The sequence below is a fragment of the Lucilia sericata genome, unplaced genomic scaffold (genome assembly GCF_015586225.1).
Source record: "Lucilia sericata isolate MDLA Ls3-8-SP2 unplaced genomic scaffold, ASM1558622v1 Contig005374F_arrow, whole genome shotgun sequence".
NCBI lineage: Eukaryota > Metazoa > Arthropoda > Insecta > Diptera > Calliphoridae > Lucilia > Lucilia sericata.
In genome coordinates, this window is record NW_023997519.1 from 1 (window position 1) to 17,410 (window position 17,410).

Consider the following 17,410-nt stretch of genomic DNA (forward strand, 5'->3'; position numbering starts at 1 on the left):
TTCTTGATTTAAGTAAATCTTTTGCCGTTGTTTTATAGGTATAAAAATAATCTATACGTTGTTTAGCACTTCTAAACTATATTTACAGAAACGTAAAAATGCTATTAAAAACTGATCATCAGTTCTAGACTTCAAATGGGGTTGTTTTTCCAGCCAAGCACGTAATGACTGCAAATCTTGGGGTATGCGGGTTTTAATTTCATTTAAATCCCTATAGGCAATTTCCTCTAGATCCTTGTTCAAGGGTCTTAATTGTGACATTTTTAAAAGAAATGTTTGTGTTTATAGTTAAACATCTAAATCGAAACTGTTACAATTTAAAGGTAATTTAGACGGTCAAAGCGTAAAATATGCAAGTAGTATTTAGGTTTGTATGTACATATATAAATATTTCTGTGTATACTTCTACTACTTTTTTTGTTATTGATAAGATATTGTCGCTGTCTGATAATCAATATCGTTTAACAACAATTGCAATATAGTATGAGAAATATTTTTTATTTCTATCATATGTTTGTGTTGTCAAAAATCGTTTAGAATTCCTAGGTTCCCTGCCTACAAATGTTAATATGACTAGAGTTATTATTTTGCATTAAACACTTTTTATCTTTAGTTATAGTAAATCAATTTTTTTGTTTGAACATTTTGTTTATGCCGATTAAACATTAAACGGCAAAATGAAAACATTGTCATTATATTTATGATAAGTTTCATCATGTTTTATAATTCCGAAAATATAAATTTTTGGAATGTAAAGTTTAAACGACCTATGTTAACAAATTATTTAATTTTTATCAATTGCATATAATGACAGTTTAAAAATACTTAAAATTTATATTTTAGTCTAGTCTATAGTCTAGTCTATAGTCTAGTCTCTAGTCTAGTCTATAGTCTAGTCTATAGTCTAGTCTATAGTCTAGTCTATAGTCTATAGTCTAGTCTATAGTCTAGTCTATAGGCTAGTCTATAGTCTAGTCTATAGTCTAGTCTATAGTCTTGTCTATAGTCTAGTCTATAGTCTAGTCTATAGTCTAGTCTATAGTCTAGTCTATAGTCTAGTCTATAGTCTAGTCTATAGTCTAGTCTATAGTCTAGTCTATAGTCTAGTCTATAGTCTAGTCTATAGTCTAGTCTATAGTCTAGTCTATAGTCTAGTCTATAGTCTAGTCTATAGTCTAGTCTATAGTCTAGTCTATAGTCTAGTCTATAGTCTAGTCTATAGTCTAGTCTATAGTCTAGTCTATAGTCTAGTCTATAGTCTAGTCTATAGTCTAGTCTATAGTCTAGTCTATAGTCTAGTCTATAGTCTAGTCTATAGTCTAGTCTATAGTCTAGTCTATAGTCTAGTCTATAGTCTAGTCTATAGTCTAGTCTATAGTCTAGTCTATAGTCTAGTCTATAGTCTAGTCTATAGTCTAGTCTATAGTCTAGTCTATAGTCTAGTCTATAGTCTAGTCTATAGTCTAGTCTATAGTCTAGTCTATAGTCTAGTCTATAGTCTAGTCCATAGTCTAGTCTATAGTCTAGTCTATAGTCTAGTCTATAGTCTAGTCTATAGTCTAGTCTATAGTCTAGTCTAGTAGTCTAGTCTATCTAGTCTAGTCTATAGTCTAGTCTATAGTCTAGTCTATAGTCTAGTCTATAGTCTAGTCTATAGTCTAGTCTATAGTCTAGTCTATAGTCTAGTCTATAGTCTAGTCTATAGTCTAGTCTATAGTCTAGTCTATAGTCTAGTCTATAGTCTAGTCTATAGTCTAGTCTATAGTCTAGTCTATAGTCTAGTCTATAGTCTAGTCTATAGTCTAGTCTATAGTCTAGTCTATAGTCTAGTCTATAGTCTAGTCTATAGTCTAGTCTATAGTCTAGTCTATAGTCTAGTCTATAGTCTAGTCTATAGTCTAGTCTATAGTCTAGTCTATAGTCTAGTCTATAGTCTAGTCTATAGTCTAGTCTATAGTCTAGTCTATAGTCTATAGTCTATAGTCTAGTCTATAGTCTAGTCTATAGTCTAGTCTATAGTCTATAGTCTAGTCTATAGTCTAGTCTATAGTCTAGTCTATAGTCTAGTCTATAGTCTAGTCTATAGTCTAGTCTATAGTCTAGTCTATAGTCTAGTCTATAGTCTAGTCTATAGTCTAGTCTATAGTCTAGTCTATAGTCTAGTCTATAGTCTAGTCTATAGTCTAGTCTATAGTCTAGTCTATAGTCTAGTCTATAGTCTAGTCTATAGTCTAGTCTATAGTCTAGTCTATAGTCTAGTCTATAGTCTAGTCTATAGTCTAGTCTATCTAGTCTATAGTCTAGTCTATAGTCTAGTCTATAGTCTAGTCTATAGTCTAGTCTATAGTCTAGTCTATAATCTAGTCTATAGTCTAGTCTATAGTCTAGTCTATAGTCTAGTCTATAGTCTAGTCTATAGTCTAGTCTATAGTCTAGTCTATAGTCTAGTCTATAGTCTAGTCTATAGTCTAGTCTATCTAGTCTATAGTCTAGTCTAGTCTAGTCTATAGTCTAGTCTATAGTCTAGTCTATAGTCTAGTCTATAGTCTAGTCTATAGTCTAGTCTATAGTCTAGTCTATAGTCTAGTCTATAGTCTAGTCTATAGTCTAGTCTATAGTCTAGTCTATAGTCTAGTCTATAGTCTAGTCTATAGTCTAGTCTATAGTCTAGTCTATAGTCTAGTCTATAGTCTAGTCTATAGTCTAGTCTATAGTCTAGTCTATAGTCTAGTCTATAGTCTAGTCTATAGTCTAGTCTATAGTCTAGTCTATAGTCTAGTCTATAATCTAGTCTATAGTCTAGTCTATAGTCTAGTCTATAGTCTAGTCTATAATCTAGTCTATAGTCTAGTCTATAGTCTAGTCTATAGTCTAGTCTATCTAGTCTATAGTCTAGTCTAGTCTAGTCTATAATCTAGTCTATAGTCTAGTCTATAGTCTAGTCTATAGTCTAGTCTATAGTCTAGTCTATAGTCTAGTCTATAGTCTAGTCTATAGTCTAGTCTATAGTCTAGTCTATAGTCTAGTCTATAGTCTAGTCTATAGTCTAGTCTATAGTCTAGTCTATAGTCTAGTCTATAGTCTAGTCTATAGTCTAGTCTATAGTCTAGTCTATAGTCTAGTCTATAGTCTAGTCTATAGTCTAGTCTATAGTCTAGTCTATAGTCTAGTCTATAGTCTAGTCTATAGTCTAGTCTATAGTCTAGTCTAGTCTATCTATATCTAGTCTATAGTCTAGTCGTCTAGTCTATAGTCTAGTCTATAGTCTAGTCTATAGTCTAGTCTATAGTCTAGTCTATATTCTAGTCTATAGTCTAGTCTATAGTCTAGTCTATAGTCTAGTCTATATTCTAGTCTATAGTCTAGTCTATAGTCTAGTCTATAGTCTAGTCTATAGTCTAGTCTATAGTCTAGTCTATAGTCTAGTCTATAGTCTAGTCTATAGTCTAGTCTATAGTCTTGAGTCTATAGTCTAGTCTATAGTCTAGTCTATAGTAGTCCTATAGCCAGTCTATAGTCTAGTCTATGTCTAGTCTAAGTCTAGTCTATAGTCTATCTTATAGTCTAGTCTATAGTCTAGTCTATAGTCTAGTCTATCTAGTCTATAGTCTAGTCTATAGTCTAGTCTATAGTCTAGTCTATAGTCTAGTCTATAGTCTAGTCTATAGTCTAGTCTATAATCTAGTCTTTAATTGATTTAATATCATATGATGAAAAATGTTCGTCATAATCAACGATTTAGTTTTGATCCAATTCACAATCATGTTAAAACGGCAAACTAAACACGTGACAGATTAATCCTAAACAATTTACTAAAATCGTCAAAAATTGCTATTATACCTTCAATATACATTATCTAAGTTGAATAACACGGTCTAACCCAACAAACATAAAGTTAAAAAATTTGAAATAGCAAGTCAAATGATAATATTAATAATCTATAGTTTAGTCTATAGAACATACTAAAGATCAGACTTTAGTATGTTTAGTGTAGACAACCGACTAAACTCTAAAGTATAGTTTGGTCTGATCTATTCGACTTTTGAGAATAGTTATGTTTTCGAAATAATTCCCCATTTCAAATCTAACATTTGTTGTATAATGTCGTATAACTGATTTATAGTGTAATATTAGTTAGGAGGATTTGTTTTTTTACTTTACGCGTACTTATGACTAATATAATACGTTTGACAAAAAATTATGATAATAAACAAGAGCTAAAACATTATGTTAATTTAATGGAAATGCTTTTAATATGATTTTGAAGTAAAAGTTTCTATTCTGATATGACTGATTAAATGAATATCTATGCAAATAAACAGGTGCCAGTGACAAAATGTTATCAGTACGCTTGCTGGAAAAAGGAAAACACTTTAATAAATGATAATGAAATTAAGTTAAAACTGCAATACGATTATTTATTACACAAATTATAGTCGAGGAATTAAGATCGAAATGGTATTAAGCGGTGGAAATTGAAATACAGTAAAATTTAAATACAAGAATTGAAAATGTCGGATGATACCCAAGTAAGTGCTAAAGATAGTTAGTTTCTTTACAAACATTTTTCCTAGGATTAATTTGCCCTTTATACTAAATTTTATCTCTTTCATCTTACAGTTCGATTTTAGCAAATGGGATTTTCCCGTGGATCGTATATGGCTGCATATACCGCCCGGTGAAATGATTGCCAAAATTTGTACCTTTATACCGGTTTTGATTTTCGGTTTAATTGCCAACTACGCCATAATACGTTTAATTATACTAAATCGCTCTTTAAGGACCCCCACAAATCTGATTATAGCCAACATGGCCATGGCCGATTTTCTTACGCTCTTAATTTGTCCCGTTTTGTTTATGATAAATGATTTCTATCAGAACTACATGTTGGGTTCGGTGGGCTGTAAAATGGAGGGCTTTCTAGAGGGAGCTTTTCTAATAACGGCCGTTTTAAATTTATCTGTAGTAAGTTATGATCGTTTGACAGCCATAGTATTACCCTCTGAGACCCGGCTAACTATGAGAGGGGCTAAAATAGTGATTTTTCTAACATGGCTGGCGGGTATATTAATAGCTTTGCCATTAGCCATTTATCGCACCTATAAGGTAAATATAGAATGATTTCTTTCGGTTAAAGAACTTGATATTAATCTAGCTTTATTAATTTTGAAAAGGTACGTCAATGGAAAAACTTTAAGGAAATGTATTGTAAAGAAAATCCCAATATTTTACCCAAATATTGGTATGTTTTAATAACCGTGATGGTCTGGTTGCCCTTGGGCGTTATGTTGATTTGCTACTCTGCCATTTTCTATAAGGTAAGGGATAGCCTAAAGCCATTAAAGTAAACGTCTCTTTAAAATTTTACTCTTTCTAGCTGGATCGTTATGAAAAACGTAACTTAAATCGTGAGCATCCCTTAACCGTCTCCTACAAGAAAACCGTGGCCAAAACTCTCTTCATCATTCTAATCGTTTTTGTAACATTACGTCTACCCTTTACTATATTGGTGATATTACGTGATAAAATCATAGCCAATACCAATAATATGGTCAATAGCCAGTTCCGCTTGTTATGGTATATTTCCCAATATCTCATGTTTTTAAATGCGGCCGTAAACCCCGTTATCTATGGCTATAAAAATGATAATTTTCGTAGAGCTTATGATCAGACGCCTCTATGTAAATGTGGCAAGAAAAAACCTTTGGTTGAGGATAAATTACGTAAAGTATGTAAGTTTGTGTTGCAACTACTTTTATAAAAAATTGATTTGAATATTTTTATTGCAGAAAAATAAACAAAGATTTTGTGCACAAATTTTGTTTAATTGGCTGGAGGCTCATAATTGCTGTTTTTGTTCAAAATCTCAAGATTCTTTTACTCTAAATAAGAATCAACAAAATTTAACCAGCGATTCCTTAAAATATGCCAAAGATGAAGAGGTGCATGAAAAGTTTAATATGATCTGTACAAGGAGCACAATAGATGATGAAGGTTTTATTTAAATGAAAGTTCACAATACATATATACATTTTAAATCGATTTTGTAAATATTTAATAAGGTTTAATAAAACTTAGGGGCTGGTTTTATAGTTCAAGCCAAGACGAAATATTACTCGTCTCTACATATACTGAACTAGATTGTAGAAGTTCTGTTCTAGTTCTGTTCTAGTTCTGTTCTAGTTCTGTTCTAGTTCTGTTCTAGTTCTGTTCTAGTTCTGTTCTAGTTCTGTTCTAGTTCTGTTCTAGTTCTGTTCTAGTTCTGTTCTAGTTCTGTTCTAGTTCTGTTCTAGTTCTGTTCTAGTTCTGTTCTAGTTCTGTTCTAGTTCTGTTCTAGTTCTGTTCTAGTTCTGTTCTAGTTCTGTTCTAGTTCTGTTCTAGTTCTGTTCTAGTTCTGTTCTAGTTCTGTTCTAGTTCTGTTCTATGTTCTAGTTCTGTTCTAGTTTCTGTTCTAGTTCTGTTCTAGTTCTGTTCTAGTTATGTTCTAGTTCTGTTCTAGTTCTGTTCTAGTTCTGTTCTAGTTCTGTTCTAGTTCTGTTCTAGTTCTGTTCTAGTTCTGTTCTAGTTCTGTTCTAGTTCTGTTCTAGTTCTGTTCTAGTTCTGTTCTAGTTCTGTTCTAGTTCTGTTCTAGTTCTGTTCTAGTTCTGTTCTAGTTCTGTTCTAGTTCTGTTCTAGTTCTGTTCTAGTTCTGTTCTAGTTCTGTTCTAGTTCTGTTCTAGTTCTGTTCTAGTTCTGTTCTAGTTCTGTTCTAGTTCTGTTCTAGTTCTGTTCTAGTTCTGTTCTAGTTCTGTTCTAGTTCTGTTCTAGTTCTGTTCTAGTTCTGTTCTAGTTCTGTTCTAGTTCTGTTCTAGTTCTGTTCTAGTTCTGTTCTAGTTCTGTTCTAGTTCTGTTCTAGTTCTGTTCTAGTTCTGTTCTAGTTCTGTTCTAGTTCTGTTCTAGTTCTGTTCTAGTTCTGTTCTAGTTCTGTTCTAGTTCTGTTCTGTTATGTTCTAGTTCTGTTCTAGTTCTGTTCTAGTTATGTTCTAGTTCTGTTCTAGTTCTGTTCTAGTTCTGTTCTAGTTCTGTTCTAGTTCTGTTCTAGTTATGTTCTAGTTCTGTTCTAGTTCTGTTCTAGTTCTGTTCTAGTTCTGTTCTAGTTCTGTTCTAGTTCTGTTCTTGTTCTGTTCTAGTTCTGTTCTAGTTCTGTTCTAGTTCTGTTCTAGTTCTGTTCTAGTTCTGTTCTAGTTCTGTTCTAGTTCTGTTCTAGTTCTGTTCTAGTTCTGTTCTAGTTCTGTTCTAGTTCTGTTCTAGTTCTGTTCTAGTTCTGTTCTAGTTCTGTTCTAGTTCTGTTCTAGTTCTGTTCTAGTTCTGTTCTAGTTCTGTTCTAGTTCTGTTCTAGTTCTGTTCTAGTTCTGTTCTAGTTCTGTTCTAGTTCTGTTCTAGTTCTGTTCTAGTGCTGTTCTCACAGTCTGCTTTATGACAGAGTTCTCTTAAAAATATCGATCTCTTATTTAATAGTTGTTTATAAAAAAGTGCCGAATCCCCTTAATACATTATTGGAATATATAAGTCAATATGTATGAATGCAAAAGATGTATTGGAATTTTACTATAAAAAAAATTATGAATGAACAGTTATAATTTTGTTTAACTAACTAATGAAATGAACAAAATTTGATTTAACAAATCAGTAATGAAAGGGACACAAACTCAAGTTGTATAGAAAAGTATAAAAGTGTGGAGAATTGTCAATTGCTAAAACATAAAATGTATTACCAATACCGTGGATTTTTATGTGTGATAATAATTTTAATAAATATAAAATCTTTAAAAACATTTAATGTAAATTTTCATTACAATTATAATTTACAAGCAGAACCTTTTAATACACAAATCCATAAAAGAGAATCAACCTCATATTTTGATAAAGGTAAGTGAGAAACGATAAATTAAAGAAATATTTAAGTAGTATTAAGAAAACAAGTTTATTTTTATAAAAAATATAACAAAATATTTAGATTTTTTTTAAATAGATATAAACAATCGTTGGTTCTTTATGAATTCAATAAACAATTAAATAATAATTTGTACAAGAACTTTAAACTGTATTATTTGAGAGTACATTAGTAATATCAAAATTATTCCATAGTATGTATTTAGATCTTCTTATGTGTTATTTCAAACCAAACAGCTCCTTTTTCATATAACCCGATTTGTGTAATTCCAAGTATTTTAAAAATAAACCCATATTCATAACACCTTCTTCATTTTCCATATCATCACAAAACAATTGCTCTTTGAAACCGGTAAATCTTCTTAATTCATCCATTTTTACTCTGGGTTTTCGCTTAGACTCGATGGTACATATGAATATCTTCTGCCAATTCATGCTCTTAATAATGCGCCAAAATTCCTGAGTACACTCCTTTAAACCTTCCACACATATAATGCCCGGTTTTCCTGGCCGCATAAAACTAGTCAAATCCAAATTACGCGATTGTTTAACTATCTCCTGTCGTTTTGTTTTGGACTTAATGTGATGCGAATAGATCCACAATCTTTCAAAATCCACCAATTCTTCTTCAGCATTAATTTCCACATTTACATCATTAGTTTCAAATTCACTGGCGTCACGTTCCATTAATACTTGTATTTCTTCTTGGATCCAGCTTAATACCTGGAATATATATGTTTCGGACTTATCCATAGTATTAATGAAATTTTCAATTTCATTTTTGAAATACGATTCCTTGTTTTTACTCAACAACGTGGTATGCACTATAACAAGGGCATTTTCTAATATGGGATATAAATGTGGCAGTTCAATGCGCACTTCTAAGTTAGTTTTTCCTTTAGGAGTATGTAAATCCAGTTTGATACTATAGTCCAATTGGGACTTTAACAGATTGCTTAAGTTTTCATCACTAGGCTGTTGTAAAAATTCATTGAAATCACTAATAACACCGGGATCAAAGATGTGCATTTCTCCGGGTGAGCAATAAATAGAGGATAACATATCCACCTCTTCCAGCTGTTTGGTAATGCAGTCTTTATATAACTCCAATTGATCAACCATATTGCTAAAATACATATGAAAACCCCAGTTAAGAAATTAATCAACTATTTGCAGCTTCATTTTCTTTAAATGGTTTTGAAAAGATCGAATCAATACCAGTGCTATTTCCCATTGATATATGTGTTTTCAATTTGGAAGGTGAGAAATATGCCACCGCTTTGCATATGAAAAGAAATGGTGCTAGACACTTGGAAGTTCTTAAAATGAAGGTAGATTTTTAAACAAAAATCTCTTGATTTACTTAACTTGCAAGATATTTCCTTTTTTCAGAATGGTTCTTATGAATTAATAGCCGATATAGAGGCTCCTAAGGGCATTGCGATGGATTGCATTAACTTCAATAATAAAGGTTATGTGGCCTTGGCTTTAAACCTTACCGAACCGGTTAAGTATGCCAAAGAAGGTTCACCGATTTACGAGATTGCAGGCAATCGTTTAAGGGCTGTACAATATTTTCCCGCTCCCAACCTCATGTCAGTCTATCTGCGTGCCAGTGGCAATGAATTCTTTCTTCTACACACCTATAGTAATTCCCAAGATACCCCTAATCTGCATTGTCCCTACTTCCAATGGTCCGGTAGTACGTTCAATAAAATGGGTCGTATACCCTGCAGTAATGCCCGACAACTGGCTCCTTTTTCCATAGACTACGAAAGCTATGTGGCCGTTGCAAATTATGCCGATCAAAGGGGACGCACCTCTACAAATTCAGAGATTTATAAATATTCTCGCGATAAGAAAAAGTTTATTTTATTTCAAAAGATTAGAACAAATGGTGCGGTAGATGTACAATACTGTAGTGTACCTAACAATGAGGTGAGAAGACAACATTTTTTGGTTTTCGGCAATTCGATAAGTACGGCTTCGCTGGCGAAGAGAGAAAAGGCTAAAAGAGAGGGTAAAAACTTGGAAGCAGATTCGGTGTTTTATCTATTCGATAAGGGACAATTTATTCCCTATCAGAAGTTGTCCTTGTATGCAGTAAAGAAATTTTTACCAGTGCAGGTTAGTAAAATTATAAACTAGACTATAGATTAGACTATAGACTAGACTAGACTATAAACTTGAGTATTGGATAGAATAGACTATTTGCTAAAAATATGTAATATTTTTTGTAGAATATAGAGGCAGAAAAGTTTATCTTATTGGTGGCCTGTACAGATCAAGATATTAAAATTTACAATTTAAACGATTGGAAATTTGAAGAATCAAAAGTACAATTTACTGAGGGAGCCTTAGGCAAGGGCGTAGCAAATATGCGTATTTATCAAGAGAATGAGAAAAGTTATTTAATAATCGCCAATGAACTAATGGCCGACAATGAAACCAACATATTTTTGCCCATATTCAAACAAGAAGAGGATGCCAATGCCTTAAGACAACAGATAATCGATTGGGCCAAAGCAGAAACTCAACGTTTGCAAACTGTAAATACGAAGGAACTAAGCAAACGAGTGGAGGTAAGGAATACAATTTAGCTCTAGGAATGTTAATAATTATAAATCATATTTACAGGAAAAACTAAAAAACTTGGAACAATTAAAATATAAGCCAAAAATGCAGGATATAGCCGAAGCCAATATACAAACTGTTATTACAGAATCGGTAATAATGGTCTTAAATTAGTAACAAGAATACAAGAATTTTACTTTCTCTTCTTTGTAGTTGGTTTATCCCAAATTAAAAATGTCTGACAATTATTGGACGGCCTTAAATTATGTTAATCAAGCTTTAGATGCTTTAGAAATAATGCTTAAACAAAAGCAACGTTTAAAACGTGAAACCTCGAATGAAAATTTGGAATACATTTATGACACCTTAAATGTTAACAATTTAAATGTTAATAAATTGCTTAAGGCTAAAAGAGTTAATAAAATAAATACCGAAAAACCAGAATTTGATACAATCAAAGCTTCTAAAGTCATAGTTAGCGACAAATACAGCCAACCCCAACCAGAAAGAGTTAATCCTGCAGAAAGTTTAGATTATAGAGATGAAGATGAATTCATGACCATAAGAAATCTACAGATTACCGGAAAACTTAATGAATATCAATGGTCAGACTTACTGAATAATACTTTGAAACGTAAACAGGAAATACAATTCCTTAAAGCGCCAGTACAAATTAGAAATTTAAAAACCGATACTTTGCTAGTGAATAATGATAAAATAAATGAACAAAATCTGGGAGCGCTTATACCTATTAATACGGGCAGATATGTTATAAATCAAGATATACAATTTGCCGCACCAATAACTGCAAATCGTGTGGAAATATCACAAAGATTAAATAATTTGCATGTTTTTCAAGGACATTTTGATGTTTTATTGAAAAAATCCAATAAAACGCAAGTGATAGAAGGCATGAAAAATGTAACCAATATCAAGGTTCTAGAGCCCATAACAATAGCGGTAAGTAAAAAAGTAGTTAGAAAAATAAATAAATTTTTAATCTCTTAATATATTTTTGTACTTAAACAGGGCAAAATGATGGGCCGCCAACTAGAGGCCATATCCCCCAACAAATTCATACATGATGAGTTGATATTACAGGGCAACTTTATGATTAATGGTGATGTTAATATTAATCACCAATTAAACACTTTGGATCTTATAGATTTAAAAGAAAAACTATCCGCTAAACAGGTCCTGGATATGGGTATACGTATGGATAAAAGTTTAAAAGATGTTAATCTTAGGTTTCTGCAACCTTTGAGGGCTAATAACTCTTTAGTTAGTTTTGTTAATCAACATGATTTGCAGCGTTTGGTTAAACTCAATCAAGATGATATACAAATAATAGAGGGTACAAAATTGTTTAAGGACTCTTTGGAAATAAGTAGAGGTTTTAGTGAGGTAAAAAATCTCAATGGTGTCGATATGGAGAAATTGGAAAGAAATGCATTTCTAAAGAATAACAATCAAACTATAACGGTACCCATGAAAATTGGTAAAATTTCAGCGAAAAAGTAAGCAGATTTGGCAATTCTATCTATCTTTCTATCTATCTATCTATCTATCTATCTATCTATCTATCTATCTATCTATATATCTATATATCTATCTATCTATCTATCTATCTATCTATCTATCTATCTATCTATCTATCTATCTATCTATCTATCTATCTATCTGTCTGTCTGTCTGTCTAAATAAATAATTAAAACTTTACATTAACAGCATTAAAAGTCCTACGGTACTTTTAAACTCTAATAACTACACCGATTACTTAACCCTAACTGGCAATCAAACTATACAGGCGAACCTAATCATCGACAATCTCAAAACCAAACATCTAACCGTGGAACATTTAAATACCGATGGCAAAATATTTAATCAACACTTACAGGACATATATCAACAAAAATCTCGCAATGCTCCGCAAGAAGATTTATTCCAAAGAAATCGCAAATTCCACGGTTCCATTTATGTACAAAATCTTATACTAAATACCACTATTAATAATAAAAAAGTTGAAGGAATTGAAAATCAACTGTTACAATTAGAGGGCAATATAAAATATGTTGGAAATTTCAAATTTAATTATGCCATGAATGTTACAAATATGACGTTCCAAGGTAAATTAAATGATATTACAGCTCAGGAATTTGGTAAATGCTGGTTGCAAAAAACTGGGGAAAAGCAAGTGTTTACAGCAGTCCAATCTATAGCCGAGATAAATGCTGAAGAGGGAGTACAATTATTGGGTAAATTAAATGGTTTTACAATGGATGATTTCTATGCCAAAACTTATTGGATAAATCGTGATGAATATATAGAAAATGTAAATTTTGGTAAGTATTTCATTTTCAATACTAATACGTACAAAGTCACTATTCAACTTATATTTCCCAAGAAAATCCTATCGAAATAACGGGTTCTTTAACCACCCAAACCCTTAACAACTATTTGGTGCCCCAGGATGTACTCTATAAACAAGCGAAAGATTCCCCCATTATTCTGCAATCCCTAACAGTTGATGATAATTTCATAGTTGAAGGCAATATTAACAATTTAACTTCTGTTAACGATATAAATATCTGCGAATTACAAGACTTTTTGTATAATCCTCATGGTGATTCTTTATATGTACAGCAGGCTTATTTTGCTCAAACTGCTCCTCTGTATAAAACTTTAAATAGTCATTATATAAGAAAGACTTTGGATTCCGTTTGGCTGGCCAATGAGAATGTAGTTTTACCTCATCATATTGAAATAGTTGATGCTTATTTTGACGGTCTATTGGAATTTGAGGTAAGTCCTATGAACAAAATTTTCCTTTTCCAGTTGTTAAGGTAGTATATTTTTCTTTAAAGGGTCCCATTAATAATATGAATTTGGATTATTTAAAAGAAAACTACTTTAGTAAATCTAAGCCACAAGAAGTTTCTGTCGACATGGTGTTTTCCGAGGGAGCTGAATGTGAGGGCGTGTTAAATGTTAATGAGCTTCAGGTATTCGGTCCACTAATAGAGGGAGAAAGGTGAGAATATTATTTGCAAATCATAAATGTTGAAACTAGTTTTTAAACTTTCGTTCCTACAAAAGCACATATAGTCAATACAATACCTATAGAGTAGTCTGATGTCTATTCCATTGTATTGTCTACAGTCTAGCAAATAATCGAGTCTATACTCTAGTCAATAGTATAGTCTACAGTCTAGTATATTATATATATACTTTTCTATAGCCCTATCTATAGTCTAGTGAGAGAGGTACTATGGTCTTTCAGTTATGATAAATCTCAAAATTTGTGAATTTTTATTAAATTTACTTTTAACAATTACTGTTTTGGAGTCACTGGCTCGCCATGATAAACAGCTGATCAATGTTAACAAAACCAAAAGTTTAACACGTTAAATTATTCAATTTATCTTTTAAATTAACATAATTCTTTAACTTTTTAAAAGTAGAAATATACCTTGTAATTAATATTCTACAAATATATGCAAAATAAAAAGAAATCTTGCAATTTCCTTAGGAAAAACAGTTAAAATCAGACCACAACAAGCTACACAATATTTACAAAATGAGTAACAAAAGAAAACTGAGAAAAAAAGAGATGCCACATCAGTTTTTAACTTTTATAGGTTTACCAGACATGTTTTTTTTTCTTAACAAAACAGCATTGCCATATTAAAAATGTATTAAATAAATAATTTAAATATTTTTTATTACTTTAATTTCCAAAAAAACAGCAAACAACATTTAAATTTTAATGAATTTGTGCAAAACACTTTAAAAACTTCAGGACCTCACATAATCTCCGGCAATTGGTCCCTACTAGAAGCTATAGTACAAGGAAATCTGAATGGTGTATTAATCAATCACTTGAATCTAGTAGATGACATAGTGCATACAGTAAAACCTGTGCAAGCTTATCAATTAAAAGCCACCAAAACCTTTAAAAATGCTTATATAGAAAATCTTTATGCTGATCCTTCCAGTTATGTTAATAAAGTTCCCATAGCAAATTGGATTAAAGAAGCTGTATATCTATACGAAAATTACACTATCAGAGGAGTAACCACTATAGATTCCCTAAATGTTTACAACAATTTAATGGTTTTAGGAAAATTAAATAATATTACTTTTAATGAAAACTATCTACTACTGCAAAATATTGAACAACATATACCAGGCCATATGAAAATTGTTAGCCATTTGGCAGCCGAAAAACGTTTTCTCACTAATAATATAGAAAATTTATATGCTGACTTTATAAATCGTCAGTATATAACAGAATTTATAGAAAATCTTGTGCCGGCCTCAACAACTAGTGAGATTAAAAGCCATTTAGTGTTTAATCATCCTTTAAAGGTGGAAAAATATGAAGGTCCTGAAGGTTTTCTAACACAAAATCAATGGCTGAAACGGGATATCAATGAGCAGAGACAAATAAGTAGAAATTATATGGAAAATCGAGAAAATATTGAGGATTTCATTAAAGTAAAGGAGTATTTAAAAAATATTACAAAAAGTAAGTTATTTAATTACTACTTTTTATTTTCATCATAATTTATTTAATTTTGTTAGATCATGTTTATAAATTGGATCATTTTGATGTCATACAGACTATAGAGATTCAATCAGAGGAAGTTTTTACTTTAAGTCTTGAGTTTGATTCGAAAATTGTGGATATTTTGATTGTCTTTAATGCAAAAGATGAAAATGCAACTATTTATGAGTGGAATCTGGAAAAGGGACAATTTGAAGAAACTAGTGGTAAGTTTTTTTTATTTATTTATATCAAAAGAAAGATTTATATTGAAATCTGAAAATTTATAGCGAAAATCAGTCTACAGTCTTGACTATAGATCAGTTTACAGTCTTGACTATAGATCAGTCTAAAGTGTTGACTAAAGATCAATACAGTCTTGACCAAAGATCAATACAGTCTTGACTATAGATCAGTATATAGTCTTGACTATAGGACAATCTATAGTCTTGACTATAGAACAGTGTATAGCCTTGACTATAGCACAGTCCATAGTCTTGACTATAGAACAGTCTAAAGTCTTGACTATAGAACAGTCTATAGTCTTGACTACAGATCAATATATAGTCTTGACTATAGAACAGTGACTATTGAATATTCTAGACTATAGCTAGGTTCTTGATTATAGTTCAGTCTATATAATATAGACTAGTATATATGACTTAGACTAAGTATTTCATTTCTCACCAAAATACTGTATAAAATTTTTAAATATCTCATATTTAAAAAATCTACAAAGAAAAATAATAAAAAATCTTACCTTAATGTCTTGAAATTATATAGCGATCGATTGATTATCATTTTTTGTAACTTTTTTCTAACTAAAATTATCACTTAACTTTTAATTTTTATACCCAATTTTCTTTGATTTTTTTTATCAAATTTAGGAATAATTCCAATTTTTTAAACAGGCCATATAAAAACACATTTAGTGTTTTAATTTAATTGGGATTTTAGACACTTTTATAAAAACTGCACTTTTTACTTTTTTATAATTTAAGCTGAGAAATTTAACAGATTTTACATTAAAACATTTATTTACAGAAATTTTAATTTTTTTTTTTTTTTATTTTCCCATTTTTTTTTTTTTTTTGCATAATTTCACTATTTCTTTATATATTTGGAATATATCCAATTTTAAACAGGCCATATTAAAACACATTTTGTGTTTTTTTTTTTTTTTTTTTTTTGGGAATTAAAATTTTTTAAAACTTTACACATTTGTAGCATATTAGCGACGATATGTTGAAATTTAAATTAACACTTTTTTAAAAATTTACACGTTTTGATGATCGAATAATCGAGCGAATAACGAATATAGTTGTGGCGATATCGAGTCGAGTTTTCATAAATTGAATTGACTTTTTGTTTTGACTATATAACCCTAAAAGAAATATACTGAATGATTGTAGACTTTGCTAAACTATACTTAACTTAAACAGAAACGGAAATTGTCTAATAGGAAATTCACTAGTTAAAATTTGAATTGTTTAAACAGAGTTGTTATTCAATTTGAACGGAAAGAGAAGAAACTGTCATTAAAGCGACAGAGTTGTTACGTTTTATAAGATAATGACGGAAAAGGAAGAATGCAAAATCGAATAAAGCAGGCATGTCGAAACACAGAGCTGTTTAAAGGAACAGAGACGTTTGTTGCTGATAAGAAAAAGACGGGAAAAGGAATAATGCATATAAATAAAACAGAGATGTTAATAACTTAAAATAAATTGCAATAACTGCAACAAGTACTGGAGCACATTAGGTTGGCACCAAAAAATAAAGTTATGAAAGTTTTTAACTTAAATAAAAGTTGACTTTATTTTAAGGTGTGAAAATATTTAAACACACAATTTTCATTTACATACATATAACAATATTTTTTTTTTATATATTGAACGCAAAATAAATTTTTTTGAAAAATAAACATGATTATCAAAGTTAAAATTAATGAATAAATATTGTTGTTTGAGAAGAAAAATAATAATATTCAAAATAGGTATACTTTTATTAAAATACACTACTAAACAATAATTTCCTTTAAACAAGCTAAACTCTCGAAATACTTAGTAAAACCCATACCATTTTTTTGCTCTCTTCAAATGACACCACCCTAATGTGCTGCATTATACATGCATACCAACAGGTACTTAAAAATATGTTATGGTTTACATATTAAAGCAAATTCTTCAAAGAACTTATAAAGACTACTTTAATTTTAACAATAAAGAAAAGAAAGACTCTATTTTAAGGTGTAAAAATATTTAAAATCATATTGGTTGTTTGAGAAGAAAAATAATAATATTCAAAATAGGTATACTTTTATTTAAATACACTGCTAAACAACAATTGATAATACAA

The 17,410-nt window shown here is 30.7% G+C and overlaps 3 protein-coding genes across 3 annotated transcripts; 2 read left to right on the forward strand and 1 right to left on the reverse strand.

Moving 5' to 3' along the window:
* The first annotated feature begins 4,430 nt into the window (after positions 1 to 4,430).
* On the forward strand, positions 4,431 to 6,005 carry LOC119615487 (neuropeptide FF receptor 2). Its single transcript, XM_037971488.1, has 5 exons — positions 4,431 to 4,529; positions 4,621 to 5,106; positions 5,175 to 5,318; positions 5,378 to 5,728; positions 5,790 to 6,005. Exons 1-5 carry the CDS (start codon positions 4,512 to 4,514, stop codon positions 6,003 to 6,005), a joined length of 1,215 nt encoding a protein of 404 aa, XP_037827416.1. The 5' UTR covers positions 4,431 to 4,511.
* A 1,667-nt stretch (positions 6,006 to 7,672) lies between these two features.
* Positions 7,673 to 15,341, forward strand: LOC119615488. The gene is made up of 12 exons (XM_037971489.1): positions 7,673 to 7,908; positions 9,109 to 9,263; positions 9,325 to 10,059; positions 10,173 to 10,514; positions 10,570 to 10,659; positions 10,720 to 11,466; positions 11,536 to 12,023; positions 12,235 to 12,848; positions 12,911 to 13,308; positions 13,371 to 13,537; positions 14,253 to 15,034; positions 15,091 to 15,341. The coding sequence occupies exons 1-12, from the start codon at positions 7,746 to 7,748 to the stop codon at positions 15,330 to 15,332; spliced, it is 4,923 nt and encodes a 1,640-aa protein (XP_037827417.1). The 5' UTR covers positions 7,673 to 7,745; the 3' UTR covers positions 15,333 to 15,341.
* LOC119615489 (RWD domain-containing protein 2A-like) lies at positions 7,945 to 14,102 on the reverse strand. The gene is made up of 2 exons (XM_037971490.1): positions 13,976 to 14,102; positions 7,945 to 9,058 (listed from the first exon to the last, which is right to left on the reverse strand). Exon 2 carries the CDS (start codon positions 9,052 to 9,054, stop codon positions 8,152 to 8,154), a length of 903 nt encoding a protein of 300 aa, XP_037827418.1. The 5' UTR covers positions 9,055 to 9,058; positions 13,976 to 14,102; the 3' UTR covers positions 7,945 to 8,151.
* Positions 15,342 to 17,410: the final 2,069 nt, after the last annotated feature.